This window comes from Vespula pensylvanica, chromosome 10 (genome assembly GCF_014466175.1).
Source record: "Vespula pensylvanica isolate Volc-1 chromosome 10, ASM1446617v1, whole genome shotgun sequence".
Classification (NCBI taxonomy): Eukaryota; Metazoa; Arthropoda; class Insecta; order Hymenoptera; family Vespidae; genus Vespula; species Vespula pensylvanica.
Window position 1 is genome coordinate 3,506,042 of NC_057694.1, and position 15,286 is coordinate 3,521,327.

The 15,286-nt window shown below is 39.1% G+C and overlaps 3 protein-coding genes across 3 annotated transcripts; all 3 read right to left on the bottom strand.

Annotated features, from left to right (window-relative positions):
* Positions 1-67: 67 nt before the first annotated feature.
* On the bottom strand, positions 68-10,091 carry LOC122632361 (pneumococcal serine-rich repeat protein-like). The gene is made up of 5 exons (XM_043819071.1): positions 8,539-10,091; positions 5,810-6,920; positions 3,305-4,303; positions 1,874-1,889; positions 68-1,786 (listed from the first exon to the last, which is right to left on the bottom strand). Exons 1-5 carry the CDS (start codon positions 10,048-10,050, stop codon positions 247-249), a joined length of 5,178 nt encoding a protein of 1,725 aa, XP_043675006.1. The 5' UTR covers positions 10,051-10,091; the 3' UTR covers positions 68-246.
* Positions 3,113-4,449, bottom strand: LOC122632214 (pneumococcal serine-rich repeat protein-like). The gene has a single exon (XM_043818774.1). It carries the CDS (start codon positions 4,413-4,415, stop codon positions 3,285-3,287), a length of 1,131 nt encoding a protein of 376 aa, XP_043674709.1. The 5' UTR covers positions 4,416-4,449; the 3' UTR covers positions 3,113-3,284.
* A 1,047-nt stretch (positions 10,092-11,138) lies between the features above and the next one.
* On the bottom strand, positions 11,139-13,446 carry LOC122632213 (translation initiation factor IF-2-like). The gene is made up of 2 exons (XM_043818773.1): positions 12,308-13,446; positions 11,139-12,241 (listed from the first exon to the last, which is right to left on the bottom strand). The coding sequence occupies exons 1-2, from the start codon at positions 12,584-12,586 to the stop codon at positions 11,207-11,209; spliced, it is 1,314 nt and encodes a 437-aa protein (XP_043674708.1). The 5' UTR covers positions 12,587-13,446; the 3' UTR covers positions 11,139-11,206.
* Positions 13,447-15,286: the final 1,840 nt, after the last annotated feature.

A 15,286-nucleotide genomic window follows, 5' to 3' on the forward strand; every position in this document is an offset into this window, starting at 1 on the left:
ATATCATCTACCATGGGTTGACATCTTTTGATTAATAGGGTATGGAGATAAATAAGAAATATATTGGTTTTCGGGTTTGCAAGAATTCGTTTATGAGAAGTTTACTCGTAAAATATTTTTCAGATATTGGTTCTATTACAGATTTATTATTGAGCATAATCGTGATTCTAGTTTAGTGGTAAGTAAGCACTTCGGGTACTCCATCGGTGAACGGATGGACGGACGATCTGGTCAAAGGAAGAGAGATTATTTTAGGTCCAACGAGTTAGCTCTATTATCGGCTTCAGCTGCGTTGCTGATATTGGATGAAGCATCATCTCCTCTGAGGTTTTGAGAATCGCTGCTAGAATCGTTGCTCGAACCGCTGTTGGAACCGCTGCTGGAACCATTGCTGGAACCATTACTGGAACCATTGTTGGAACCGCTACTGGCACTGCTACTGGCATTGCTACTGGCAGATGAGGATGTACTAGCACTACTACTTGAGGAAGAAGATATGGAGGATTCCAAAGCAGCTACGGAAAGTGTTCGGACATCGGCATTAGAGTAAGCGGCTGCTTTAGCGGTGGCTGCGGCAGAGGATGCGAGCGCTCTAGTCTCGGCTGCGGCGGATGCTCCGGCTTGAGCTACACCAGCTTGACGGTTGTTTCGATTGGAAGCAGCATTTTCGGATGCGGCGACAACACGCGCTGCCGCGGCTAAAGTGGCACCTGCCTCGGCTTCGGAGCGTGCCTTTGCAGCGGCTGCGGTGGCCGCAGCAACCTCCGATTGAGCGGCAACGGCTGCAGCGGCCTTGGCCTTGGCATCAGCTATAGCTCTTAGAGCCAAGGTGGCTTTCCTTTCGGCTTCCGCGGCGGTGGCCGCGTTGGCAGCTGAGTCTCTGTTCGAAGATTCTGACTCTTCGGTTGCACGAGCTTGCGCTTGTGCGGAGTTTTGCGCGAGCAATAAAACTTTCTCCGCAGCCGTTTTAGCCGCTTCGGAGCTCGCCTCTGCCTTCGAGCTGGCATTAGCCGCACTTTCAGCCGCGCTCACCGAAGCTCGTGCTAACAACGCGGCGTTCTCTTGTGCGGAAGCTGCGGCTGACACCGCGGCTGTTACAGCAGCCGCCAATCGATTAGCTTGGTTGACGGCTTCGCTGGCAACGTTAATTTGCGTTACGGCCGCTATTTGTGCTTGAAGACTACCTTGACTTAATCCTATGGTGTCCGAAAGCAGTTCCGCGGATGCCGCAGCCGAATTTGCCGCGCCCGTACCTACAAGGGCTCCCTCAATTGCGATACCCTTCCTTGATTCGCTAGACCCTTCCGTACTAGCGCTAGCACTAGCATTGGAGCTAGAGCTTGCGCTGGAGCTAGCGCTTGCACTGGAACTAGTGCTTGAACTGGAGCTAGCGCTTGAACTGGAACTAGCGCTTCTGCTGGATGAATCTTCCCAGCTAGATGACGATTCTGCTGCAGCTGATGCTCCCGCGTTTGGGCTGGAGGAATCATCCCAGACAGATGAATCCGCTGTAGCTGGCGCTCCTGCGCTTGCACTGGATGAATTTTCCCAAAAAGATGACGATTCTGCTGGGGATGACGACTGAGCGTTTGCATCCGATGCTGCCCACGATCTGTCGGCATGGACACTGAGCACACAGGCTCCCAACAAGAGCGACGACACGAGCGTTGAGAGATACTTCATCTTCGTAGGATCTTCGTCGATTGATGCACCTGCACCGATACTCCTCCATTTTATACCACATCGCACAACTGTCCAAACATTACACGCTACCTGCTTGTCCGTACTTTAATGCTTTTAAAAATCTGTTTGGTATACGAATACGCAGCCGGCACGCGAACGTCTCTGTGTCATTACTGTTCTACTAACATACGTTTCTTTAATTTTGCCTAAATATATTATATAAATATTAAATTATTATGCTTTGCACATCGTTACCGTGTCTCTGATCGTTTGTCCTTAAATAATTCAACGTCTTTTTAATATTCTATTCTTTCACGATTCCTCTTGAATATGTACCTCTATAAATCGACAAGTGAAACATATATTGCCATAGATTTATTGTTGGATATTTGAAGCTTGAATCGATAGTTTTTTATTTTCTTATAGAAAGCATCGCGTGCATCCGCATTATATGAATCTGGAGCATTGTTGTTCTTAACCGATACAGTCGATTCTTATCTCTTGTTTGTGTTATGTTGAAGTAGTCGAACACTTAAAACATCGCAGCCACTCGAATCAATAATATTGAAAAATAAAACAGATATTGTTGTTACTATAGTACCTATGTTATTTATATTGCGTTGTTTTATCAAATAACAAACTCTGTTGCTTATTATGTTGCAAAATCTTATTGTGTTGTAAAACACCGTTTATTAAAATAACATTTTATGTCAATTTTATGATATTGCGAATATTTTTGAAAAGTTATAGTTTTCGTCTAATTATTATTCGATTGGATATTGTTACGATTTTGTATACATTTTTATGCAAAGATCATTACATTAAAATCTAATGAATAATTTATAAATTCTGAGGTACATACATGTTACATCAACTTATATATTCATATATATACATACATATACATGTGTATTGATTTCTAATATAAAATCATGATATCGGATATTTTTAAATCGATACTTTCTTAATTGCATAAATGATTGTAACTAGTAACAACTATTAACGTTTGAGGAAAATAACAAATAATCTGTGTCTTTCTTAAGACAACGTGGATCAAAATCGAAGTATACGATTCATGTGAATGGCATTAAATAGTTATTTTCAAGTTATTTTCAAGTAGTCTGGATTATATTGAGTGTGTAATATAATAAAATAGTAATATGATCTTGGAAAATAGATACAATAGGCATTTGAAACTTTTTTTAACAATCGTAAAATTGTTTTATTGTATGAAACATGTAAAAAAATATTATCGACTAAAATTTAAATTGATCTTGTTTCAATCAACAGGATTCCGTAGTTTTTTATTATAAAACAAGGACAAAAAAGACAAAGAAAAAGGTTCTCTTTATAAATGTTTATTTTTAATTAATGACCAATTATCGATTACATCCCATGAAGCTAGAGGAATCAAGACAAGACAACGTAATCGATTGAAAAGCATATTATTCTTTATTATTAATTTTGGAATGACAAAATTTCGGTTAGTTTTTCATTTCTGCAAATGATCGAGCTCTGAAATTCATGAATCCTTCGTATTGGTAAACGCTTTGCTAAGACGATTTCGATCGTCGTGCTGTCGTACGAGTCTCGAAATCGATTTAGTTTCCGGATGCGCTACGAGAATTGGAACTAGAATTGGCGCTAGAGCTAGCAACTGCAGAGGCTGACGATTCCGAAGATTCTTCGCTCCTCCGTGCTGGTAACGCAGGACCGGAACTAATTCTTCTACTTGCTCGTGCTAATGCTGCGGCTTGGGCTCTCAATTGAGCGGCTGCACCAGCATCAGAGCCGAGACCAAGGTTAAGTCCGTCTCTTATGGCAGTGCTAGGCGAGGCTTTGGCTGCGGCGGAAGCTTCATCTTCGGCCACATTGGACTCTTGTCTGGAGGATAGGATGCTTTGGAGGATACCGAGACTCGTGCTGAGCGTATCAAGGGCCCTAGATTGAGTGAGAGCAGCAAGTTGATCGGAAGATGTATCCTCGGCAGCGGAGTTTGCTTCTGCTGCTTGACTCCTAGAAGCTTCGTTAAGACTGGTCGCTTTGTTATTGGCGTTGGCGGCAGCTGTGGCGAGAGCCTTCAGCCGAGCTGCTTCTTTCCTCGTATCGAGAGCATTGTCTCGGGTACGGATGGCCGCGGCAAGATTAGCAGCAGCGGCACGACTCGCCTGTTCCGCTTCTCCATTCGCATTATTCTGCACCGCCAGAGCTTCCTCTGCGCATTTGGAAGATTTAAGATTGGAAGTCCTTACGGCGAGAACAGCAGCAGTCGCCTTTTGGGCGGCAGCCTCTCCTGCAGCTAATGCAGAAATTGCTGCCGAAGTTTTAGCAAAAGCAAGCGCATTAGCTTTATTTGCGGCTCTTCCCGCCGCAACGGCTTCTTGCGTCCTTGCGATTGCTCGTGTTGCCGCTATAGCGGCAACTCTTGCTCGGGCCAAAGCGATTGCTCGCGTATCTTGAGCTGATTTTTCGTTTGCTGCAGCATTTGCCGAGATGCTGGCTCGAGCCGATGCGACCGCTGCCGGGTTAACACCTAATTGAGGTGCCCTATTTAAAACCACGTTTGGTGCTCTATTAAAAGCAACCGTTGACGATCTCGAGGACGCACTCGAGGATGCATCTGAGGACGATGTCGCTGACGCCGATGCCGAAGATTCCGCAGACGAGCTGCTACTCCCGGCAGCCAAGCCCCAGGTAAAAAGGCACGTTACGAGAATCGAGGGGATCTTCATCTTCCACAGAACTTTGTAGCTTTGTGACAACCGCCTATCATCCACCGGTTATATACCGTGACACGCAATTGTGAAAACATTCAATGCGATTACCGCGCTTCTCTAAATATTGCTACATGTCTTTTCCTCCCGCTACCAATTCTATTGTCATAATAAACTCGTTTATTTATCGTAAATATTGCCGAGTAACGATAACGTTGTCATCCAACGCGTACTATCTTCCTTGAACTATCCTCTTTCTTTCGTTCCTCTATTTTCTATGATGTTCTAATAATTTCTTTTTTTATTATGATTACAATCAGAAAGTTATACTACGGTATCGTGTTGCCAAACGGACTTTCAGAAAATGGTGAGTATCATGCTATAAATTGGCAGTAAAAATCAAAGTCAATCAAATCTTTTTTAAATTTTCCATAAATTTTTGATAATATAGCATAATATATCAACATTGTTAACATCATTTTTAGTTTGATTAGTTCCAAACGTGTATTTCTTGTTAATAACAGCAACACAAATCTACCTAGATGTTATAAAGAAAATTTTATAAATAGAGGATATTTTTCTCACAATTTCTATAAGCAATAAATTGCAATTTCGATTTTTTCTATAAGATAAATGTGCAAGCATAACAAAAAGAAATTTTTTTTCTACCAATAAAATAATAATATATTTATTATACATAAATATGTAAAGGAAACAGAATTAAAGAATTTCTATTTTATATAGAAAGAAATCGTATAGAATTATAGTTTTAAAATAAGCATGTTATAAAGAAAATAGGAAATTAATCTGAAAAGTCACTATAGGAATAAAGTAACTGATAAGTACCATTAAATTTAATTACACAGATTCTTTTCTTTATAATACATATTTTATTTGAAATTTTTGCAATGTTACAATAATATTTACATTAGTGTAAAGAATTAGAGCAATACAGAACGTTCAAAGATCTTGAATATAGAGCATTATTTTATACGTAATAATTGTGCTTAGATAGTAATTGTACAAAGATAGAAAAAACAAAAGTTTAAACTAAAAAACATATAGATTTAATTTCAAACAGAAGTATAGATTTACATCATATCTGAAATACCTCATCATCGATCTATAATTAGATCTAGGTGTATATAGTTAGATCAAAGGGAATATAAGGATAACCATAAATAGTGAAATAAAGAAAATATTTGAGATGATAAAAGATTTTTATTGATATTATTACAATTTTCGAATCGTTAATGCATCTGCTTTTGTTGTTTTTCGCCATTGCCCTATCTTAGGCAAACTTGGGGATCATATCTGATGAATTTACGATATTGTGTACCAAAAGGGGTTGGTGTAGGACAGCACACAGAGACGTCGAAGGAAGGTAGTAGTCGATTAGAGTAATTAGGCGCTGCTACTACTCGAGGAGGCTGATGCCGAAGCTGAAGCCGAAGCCTCATTGGAACCATCTGAAGATGCTTTGTTGAAATAAGCGAGTTGAGCATTAGCTTCTGCGACGATGGCATTTTGTGCCGCAACTGCAGATATTGCGGCTTCTGCTCTGGATTCGACTAAAGAAGCGCTTCCAGCTTGCAGTGTGTTCGCATTATTTTGTACTTGAAAGGCGGCATTAATCTGAGAAGAAGCCGTCATTTGAGCGGCAAATGCTTTAGTGATAGCGTTTTTGGCACGAGCTTCGGCGAGTACAGCCGAGGCCGCGGCTCTGGTGGTTGCGGCATTCGCGTTAGCTGCGGCGCGAGCTTTCGCAGCAGCTTCGGCTGCTGCATTCTGCGAAGCACTGGCTTTTTGAAGAGCTTCCTCGGCAGCGGCAAGAAGAGCGGCTGCAGCTCTGTTAGCGACAAGCGAGTCAGCGTTGGCTTTTACTTGATTAGTGGAAGCTTTTGCGGCAGCCGCAGCAGAGACCGCAGCAGCTTCCTTCGCAGCTCTAGCTGCTATTTTCGCACGACTGGATGCTAAGACGAGAGCTTGTGTCGCTAACAACGCCTTACGGATCTTTTGATTCGCTGCGTTTTCCGCCCTTATTGCAGCCTCGTCCAATAACAGAGCTTTTGTGGTTGCCTTATTAGCCGTAACATCGGCGCTTATTGCTGTTTTAGTTTGGGCATCCGCGGCAGCTCGCGCTAATGCAGCGACCGCACCCAATCCGGCGTCCGTCTCTAGAAGCTCTCTGTTTTTCGGGTCTTCTGATGCATCGATCAACAGTACTAAGCTGTCGCCGCCTCCTCCGCCCTTCTTCCATGCTCTAACCCTGCTGTTATCGTCTGTCGAACTTGATGAAGTCGAAGCAGAAGCCGAGGACGAGGACGAGGACGAGCTCGAGGCCGAACTCGAAGACCAAGATGCTGCGGACGAGTCACTGTTTTCGGATGACCTTGGTGGCCAAGCTTGGGCCACGCTGCCGAACAATGCGAGCAGGCAAAACACGAATGTCGCTTGTATGTTCATCTTGTACGGTACTTCGCAGATTGATGCTGAATCATATACGAATACGCGATTATATACCTACAACGCTCGCCGACAATTGTACAAACACTTGCTTCTACCGTTCTTCCTCCTAACACACCAACCAACTTCTTTTAAAATATTTTCTTTCGTCCCCACTCATCCAAGCTACGTATACAAATTCCTCTCCTTTTCTCCTCTTTTTTCGCTTTTATTCTATCTCTCTGTTGTTTTAATCACGCGCAGCCTCTTTTGTTTATTACTCTGCACTTGCTACTGTTGGCAAAGAAAATCAAGGCCCACTTGTCATAAAGATTCTACTTAATAGTCACACCCTCGTAAAGCGTGTTCTTATGTTACCACGAGAATTTCGTTATATATCTTTCTTGTATTTTTATTTACCTAATTCTTCTGGCAAAATTTACACAATATACTTAATAATTATTTTTATCGTATTGATACAGTCGACAACGATTATTGTAAATGTTTAGACTGAATACAACGTCCGGACGTTGATATTTTATATCGAATAAATAACAAGCTCATTGAACCAATTGCAACAATATCTTTAGCGAGTTAAAGTATATGATAGAAAATTTTCATTAAAGACTATCATAATTTTTGGCGTGTTATTAAAACTATTAAAAATTTAAATACATTAGTTCGTACATTTAACATTTCAATATTTTCATTTCAAATGAAAAAGAGATGCAAATCACAGTAACTTCTTCATTACTGATTATTCAACAATTTCACCACGAGCCATTACAGATGGATTGAGATATTAAATGAATGTTTCCATTCGTATTTATGCAGCAATTCCAAATATTTTTCAATGATCGAAACAATAAATAGTTCGTTCTTGTATGCATAATCGATGAATGTTTTATTTTGACAAAAGTAGGATTGAAGAAATGTATTTTATTTATATTAAATCTTTTATTTAACATAAATTCATAACACTGTATGTTCACAATATACATAACATTTATTTATATATTTGTAAAATTTGTAAAGAGATTAAAACATTTTTCTTCTATCAAGCAATTGATAATCAAACGTAAATTTTATTCTCCAGGACAAAAATTTGATGGAAGGGAAAAAATTTGATTGAAAACACGTAAAATTTGTTGACATACAATTAGATGTAATATATATCGATTTATTCAGTTATTAATAATAACTTTTAAGTTATAAATAAATAATTATTAAAATATATATATTAAATTATTTGTCTATATATATTTGCTCCCAATTTATTATCTATCTTTTTAATATATTACTAATTTAAGAGATTTAAACTTAATTAAGAAGATCACGAGAAGTTAAGTATAAGTATTGAATTCTACCCGAAAAAAGAGATAATTAATCGGGAATTTTAACGCAGATATAGCAAATCCATCATATCGTGTCTTCTTTTTTATTCTTTCTTTTCTATTCGTTTGTCATTAAACGTCTAACATAACCAAAGGAAGACATGTAGTGTATAGAGGATGATAAAATCATATATATGCTAGATTCAAATTTATTTTTATTACAACTTGAGAGCAATTTAGACACGATTCCACATTATTTAGACATTTTTGTACATAGATTCGCTGGCTAAGCTACCTCGAGGTAAATATCTCATCGAAATGGTTTGTTGGGTGGATGTGGTAGCTTTTATTCTTTTGATCTACCAATCCGAAGACCAGATATTCTGGCTGGAAGAGGACCAGGAGGACGACGAAGACTCGGCAGAGGAGCTAGAAAGAGCTTCGGCGGAGTTATCGATGGAAACAATGGCGGAAGCATCAGTGGAGGCATCAGCGGAGGCAGCACTGGAGGAAGCACTAGAGGAGGCGCCGGCGGAGGCATTGGAGGAAGCTTCAGATTCTGGATTAGCTGCTGAATCAGCTGATGCACTGGCTGCTGAACCAGCTGATCCACTGGTTGCTGAACCAGCTGATCCACTGGCAGTTGAACTAGCTGATGAGTCCGCTGCAGAACCGGCAACTAAACGAGCTGATGAACCGGAAGCTGAACTGGTGGCTGAATCAGCAGCTGAACCGGTGGCTGAACCGGAAGAACCGGAAGAATCAGCATTAAAACCGGCTGGTGAACCAGCTGATGCATTAGATCCTGAATCGGCTTCCGAATCGGCTTCTCCACTGGCCGATCCACTGGTCGATGCACTGGCTGATGCACTGCCCGATGCACTGGACGACGCACTGGACGATGATGAAGAACTGGACCTGTTATCAACCCAGTTTGCTTGTGCGTCCCTGGAGCTGCTTCTGGCTATGGCTGCAGCCTCGGCTGTGGCTTGAGCATCGTTTGCTTTGTTGAGAGCATTGTTGGCAGCTTGAACGGAAGTGATTCTAACTCTTGCATTGGCTTGGGCGCTGGCATCGGCGGCGGCTAATGCGGCGAGTTTCGCTGCTGCAGCCGCGGCTGCGGCAGCTTTGGATTCAGCTTGGGCTTTAACCGCAAGGGAGGAGGCATTTGCGAAGTCTTTTTCGGCTTGGGCGGCTGCTCGAGTGGCAGCTTCTGCGGCGAGAACGGCGGCACGAGCGTTAGCCGCTGCAGTGTTTGCGTCAGCGGCAGCAGCAGCATAGGCGAGGGCCGCCTTCTTCGCAGATAAGGCCTGGGCAGAAGCAGTCACGAGAGCACTGGCTCCGGCATTAGCTGAGTTTAAAGCTTGAGCTGCCTCCGATTTGGAATTGCTCGCAGCGGATTGGGCTTGGAGTGCCGATTTCCTTAAAGATTCTGCCGCTTCCACTGTTGCAGTAGCCTGCGCGGAAGCCTTCCCTTGCGCGTTAACGGCTGCGTTAGTGGCTTGCGCTGCAGCAGCTTCGGTTGCGCGTGCTTTTGCATTCACAGCTGCAGAAGCTGCCGCTTGCGTCAAAGCTTCCGCTTGGGCGGCATTTGTTGCTTTACTCGCTCGAAGAGTTGCCTTCGCACCGGCTAGAGCCGATGCGGTTGTCGCAGAATTGCTCGTAGTACTGCTCACCAAATCCAGTAAGTTTCTGGTAGAGCTCCTTTCTAACGGAACCAACAACTGTCCTCTACTTTCGGAGGATGATGCCGAAGCCGAAGCCGAAGACGTCGCGGAGCTTGAGCTTGAGCTTGAGCTTGAGCTTGAGCTTTCTGCTGCCGTGGCGAAGCCACTCAGAAGAAGTGTTGTCGCGAGTATCGTTAGGATGTTCATCTTCGATTGTGACTTCGAATATTGATGATCTTCCCTCGCGGCTGCTCGTTATATACCGATTCGCACACAATTGTCTAAATACCATGCGAAATCTCTGCTTTCAAGCTACATGTACGAGTCAATTCGCTCCGAAAATATTGTTTCAGTAATCTCCGAACACTTGCAAATTCTCCCCCCTCTTTCGAAAAATCAACGTCTAGACTCGCTTCCTCGATTCTCACAATTTGTATGTATCTTAAACTCAATCTTCCTTAAGTATATATGTCCCTCGCATTAAATCTTTGTTTATTCTTTATTGGTGCATTCTCCTCGATTGGAAATATAAACATTAGTTTTTACATGAAACCATATCAGTGCTTTAATGATGTTTCGAATTCATATATATAAAGAAACAAACATCTTCGAGATTCTTCACATAGTTTACATGAGTCCTACACATGAGAGATGAAATTTGGAATATATTCTAACTTTTAGTTTCAACATTGACTACTTTCCAGAAGTATACTTTCTTGCTATCCTGACACGTTAAAATGCTAACATATCATTCTAAAATATGTTTTCGTCATGATTTTGACATTTGTTACATTACATTGTAAAAGCAAAAAATGTATGCTTTGTATTCTACTTTAGCCACACGAAAGGAAAAATGAAAAAGATAAATACAAATTTACTCTTTAAAGTTAATAAAAAACGTTGCCTGTATTAAATAAACAACATCAATGATAGCTTGTTAGATATTTTACAAAATAAAATATATTCACAGAACAATACAAGCTTCAATATATATGAATATGCAATATAAATGCGTATATTCTTTTGTGATTTTAAGCTATTAATATTAAATTGGATAAAATAGTAAAATATAATGTTCGATTTTCGGCACATACTCGAGAACAATTATTTGAGAAGAACTTTGTCTGCAAAGAAAATTCTTATTCGTGCATTGTACATATGTGAAATTTTGTTACGATCATAGAAACGCAAAGGAACTATATTGGATGTAATGAGAAAATAAAATTAACAAACAAACAATTCGTTTTCGATTTACTATCATTTTGCTTTATTGAACATGCAAAAGTACGTTTTTCTTAACAACTCGATTTCATAATGCTCACGAGAGAGAGCGTATATCAATAGGTTCGTAAAGAAAAATAAATCAATCAATTGGGACAAATGATTTTAAAAGGTTTCTTTCAGAAAGTTCCGCATGACGAACGTTGACCGCAAGAATATCTTGTAACGCGGCGTTAGCTTCCGCAAGTGCAGCGATTTGCGAAACACTTGTGGTAATGGCCGCCGATAAAGCTTCATTTCGAACTAAGGTTGCCGTTGACATTTCGTCATTGGCCATTGATTGAATTAGAATAGCCGCTTGAGTTTCGTTCGTAGTTTCGTTGACTTTCTGTTTTACGATGAGCGCTTTGTTCTCAACTACATTCGCAGCAATTGCGTTCGCCGTGATTATGTTGCTCGCTGTCAAAGCCTGAAAGAAACTATTTTTCTGTGCGATAGCCCCAGCTTGGGCGGCGATCAAGGCTTGCATTTGCGCGGCCTGGACCGCAGCCGCGGAGGCGACTGCACGCATAGATGTCGTCTCTTCATCGGAAAGTGCCGCTTGGGCGGCAGCTGATTTCCTAGCTGCCTTCATTCGTGCAGCTACAGCTCTCTTCGATATCTCGGCCGCATCCGTAGTAGCTTTTTTAGCAGCTATAGATGCCTTCACATAAGCTTCCGCTTTCGCGAGAGCATTAGCCTTTGCTTTCGCTGCCTTATTCGCTTGTATCTCCGCTTCCGCTTTTGCCTGAGCCAACATTCGGCTAATTACCTCCGTCTGCACTCTACTTTCGACCTCGGCACGAATTTTCGCTTCGGTCATGATTCGGACTCTATCTTCTTCGGTTTTGGCTTTGAGTTCAGGTACGGCTTCGGGTTTGGCTTCGGCTTCAGCTTTGGGTTCGGTTTTGCCTTTGACTTCGGCCTTAACTTCGGCTTCGGCTTCGGCTTCGGCTTTGACTTGGACTTCGGGTTCGGGTTCGGGTTGAACTTCGGCTTCGGATGTAGCTTTCACTCTTGCCTTCGCTTCATCATTCGCTTTGTCCTCCACGGCACGAGCTTGAGACTTTGAATCTGCCTTCGTTTGCGCCTCTGCTGTCGCCTCCAACGATCCGCCGCTTTCTGGAACATGATCATCCTGTAGAACAGGATTAATTTCCCCATAACTTGCGCTTGATGATCCTACTTCGCTCTTCAAACCTACCGGTTTTCTCAAAATCGCCTTCGCTAAAACCACTCCATCTGAATCTGCTTCTGTCAAGTTAGACGATTTCGAGTCAATCGACTTTTGATCGTCACCGGACGACCAATTGTACGAACTTGGGTCAAGGACAGCCGCATCATCCCTAACGCTCGAGTCATTAGCCAATGTCGATGCCAAAGAATCAGCTTCCGTAGCTTTAACCAACTGCTGGTTGCTCATGAAACCCCAAAGAAGAAAATATGCCAAGTATATCTTCATCGTGGATGGAACTTCGTACATTGATGATGAATTTCTGTCTTTCGCGAATTATATACCTCATCGGACAATTGTAAAAACATTCCCGTTGTCACTCTCTATATTGCTGTGTTTATTCTCGAAAATGTTGTCTTTAAGACACGTCTTTCTTTTATCTATCTATTCCTCTTTCTCTTCTTCTTTCGAATATATCATTCGCTTAATTTGCAAAGATTCTTTGCTGGTCATAAGGATACTTTCTATCCCGAATCAAATAGAATTTTAAATAGAATCCATAATTCTATTCCATTCCTAGAATTCTATTCTCAGAATCTCCCAAGTTCGAATTGTTTTATATAATTATCATATCGAATTTAATAATATAACGTTCGAAAAAGATTAATCAAAGAGTTTAAAGATCAATGACATATTTAACAAAATTAACGATTAAGTATTCTTACGAAACTTGTCATTTAATAATTTCTTCCCAGTTTTTTTTTCGCATATTCCAATGCATCAATCACGTGCAATGATATTAGTTTTATTACTGATATTATAATTAATCTTACTTCTAATGGAATATGAATTTAAATTAATCGTGAAGGAAGGTATCGACACGCAAATTTTATCCTGTTAAAAACAAAATCGAGATTTTTCCACGTTTTACATTGAAAGCGAAAAGAACCGTAATCTTTCCATTCGCCTTGCTTATATATGTGCACAGTGTTTACATCGTCGTCAGAGTACACCTGCTCGGGAGTGGGAGTTTGAAATTTCGAAGTATAACAATATGGCTGGATTTTGATAGAAACAGTAATTACGTCGTATCGAAGAAAAATAAGAGCCAGATGATACGAGTCGCGCCATCGCATCGATACTTATTGAAACAGATAAATAATTCTCAATTTTTTATCTATATGTAATATTATGTGCATGTTTAAAATATTACATATATATATTATTGTTTGGATATATGATACTATTAAAAAAAGAAATTCTCTCTCTTAAAGAAAATTCAATTATCTGTATAGGAACTTTAAACGTTTAAAGAGAATGTCGAAATTTTTCTTTATATGTTAAAAGCAACGATCGTTAGATTTATCGTATCTAGATCAATTTAGATCTATATTTAATTCAATTTAATTTTTTTTTAATATCACATTTTACTATCATAAAAAATGAAAAAAATATAATATGCAAAATAATATATGAAAATTATTTTCTATTAAAATTTCTTTCTCTTAATCCTCTGTATAAGCGAAACCGTGTAAGCTAATAGACATTGTTAAGAATCAATTTTGTTTGATGCTCTCTTTATTAATCTCGTATTTTATAGAATATTTCAAGCATAATGATAAGCATATCCATAACCACAATCTCGATATACCTTAGTGAAAGGAGAAATATAAGATTACTTATGCCATCGAATGTCCATAACACATATTTATAAATGGTTACCATTTTACACACGCTTTCACTAGCATCGTATATACATCTATACATATGTACGAATGCATTCTTCACAAGATATTAATTCGTCATCGTCATTGATTTGATTTATCAGAAAGTGTCGCGTCATTATCCTCTTTTGAGCAAATCTTTATACGAGATAAAAATTGGTACAAAAATAGAATGATCTCGTATGTAGTAACGATGCAGTCTAAGAAAGTACAAGAAAAAGATTAGAGATCACAAGTGGTCTATTTTTAAAATAGAAGGATGAGATTCTTAGAATAGAATAAGTAACCATTACAAAGTCGAACAAATCAAGAATGTGTTTATAAAGATACGTAAGTTTACGGGACAAAGTCGATTGTTTCATCATTTTCTTATATTAGCGTTTGAATAGCTATTGTCGTTGCTATACGTTTAATTTCAATTTTTTATTTCATTTATTTATATAACATATTCGTTTTATATACTTGTCTTGTTTATTAATATTCTAATTTTTTATACGATAAATTGTTAACGATAATAGCTATTTAAAACATAAAAATAGAAAAGGACAATTATACCTGATCATAAAATAAATTATTTTAAAATACCAAATATTTACTGATCCACAATGCTTCATTTGTAAATAATCGTAAAATGTCGTAAAATAATCTTCTCAATTTTTATACAAAGCTTTATTGAGTTGTACAAAATTCTGCACTTTTTTATAAACATCTTCACTCGCGCATATTACAGCGAAATGATTTTATTATTAATAAACAGAACGCTTTAATCTATGTATTTATATACGATTATTGTTACTAATGGAGAAGTATATTTTTTAGGAATGTGAAGAGCATATAAAACGGTGATTTTTGATTAGTCAATTATTGACAGATTTGAAAATAGCAGTGAAGAGTTTCTCATTATATATCGCACGTATTATTCCACGTTCTGTCCATTTCTTCTCGCATTTTTTCAGTTCAAGCCTATGTTGTTTACTACTCGAATCGTAGAATTTATTGAGCTCATGCATTTTTCATATACATATAATATATATATATATATATACATATTTATATGGTGCGCATAGAAATCATAATATTCGTGTTGTGAACGTATTATAATACATTAAAAATCCGTTATATACATTTGATGAGTACACAGTTTAAAATAATTCTCGTATAATAATTTAATGTCATTTTATATATATATATATATATATATATATATATATACACACACATATATATATAAACATATATACATACATACATATTATATATATATATATATATATATATATATATA

Excerpts from the sequence above, each read along its gene's own strand:
- LOC122632213 (XM_043818773.1), bottom strand. The coding sequence starts at position 12,586 with ATGTACGAAGTTCCATCCACGATGAAGATATACTTGGCATATTTTCTT. Across the intron at positions 12,242-12,307 it reads AGGCGATTTTGAGAAAACCG|GATGATCATGTTCCAGAAAG; the intron begins GTAGGTTTGAAG and ends CCTGTTCTACAG.
- LOC122632361 (XM_043819071.1), bottom strand. The coding sequence starts at position 10,050 with ATGAACATCCTAACGATACTCGCGACAACACTTCTTCTGAGTGGCTTC. Across the intron at positions 6,921-8,538 it reads ATATCTGGTCTTCGGATTGG|GTATATAATCGCGTATTCGT; the intron begins TAGATCAAAAGA and ends CGAGCGTTGTAG. Across the intron at positions 4,304-5,809 it reads AGCCTCCTCGAGTAGTAGCA|ATGCATCCTCGAGTGCGTCC; the intron begins GCGCCTAATTAC and ends CATCGTCCTCAG.
- LOC122632214 (XM_043818774.1), bottom strand. The coding sequence starts at position 4,415 with ATGAAGATCCCCTCGATTCTCGTAACGTGCCTTTTTACCTGGGGCTTG.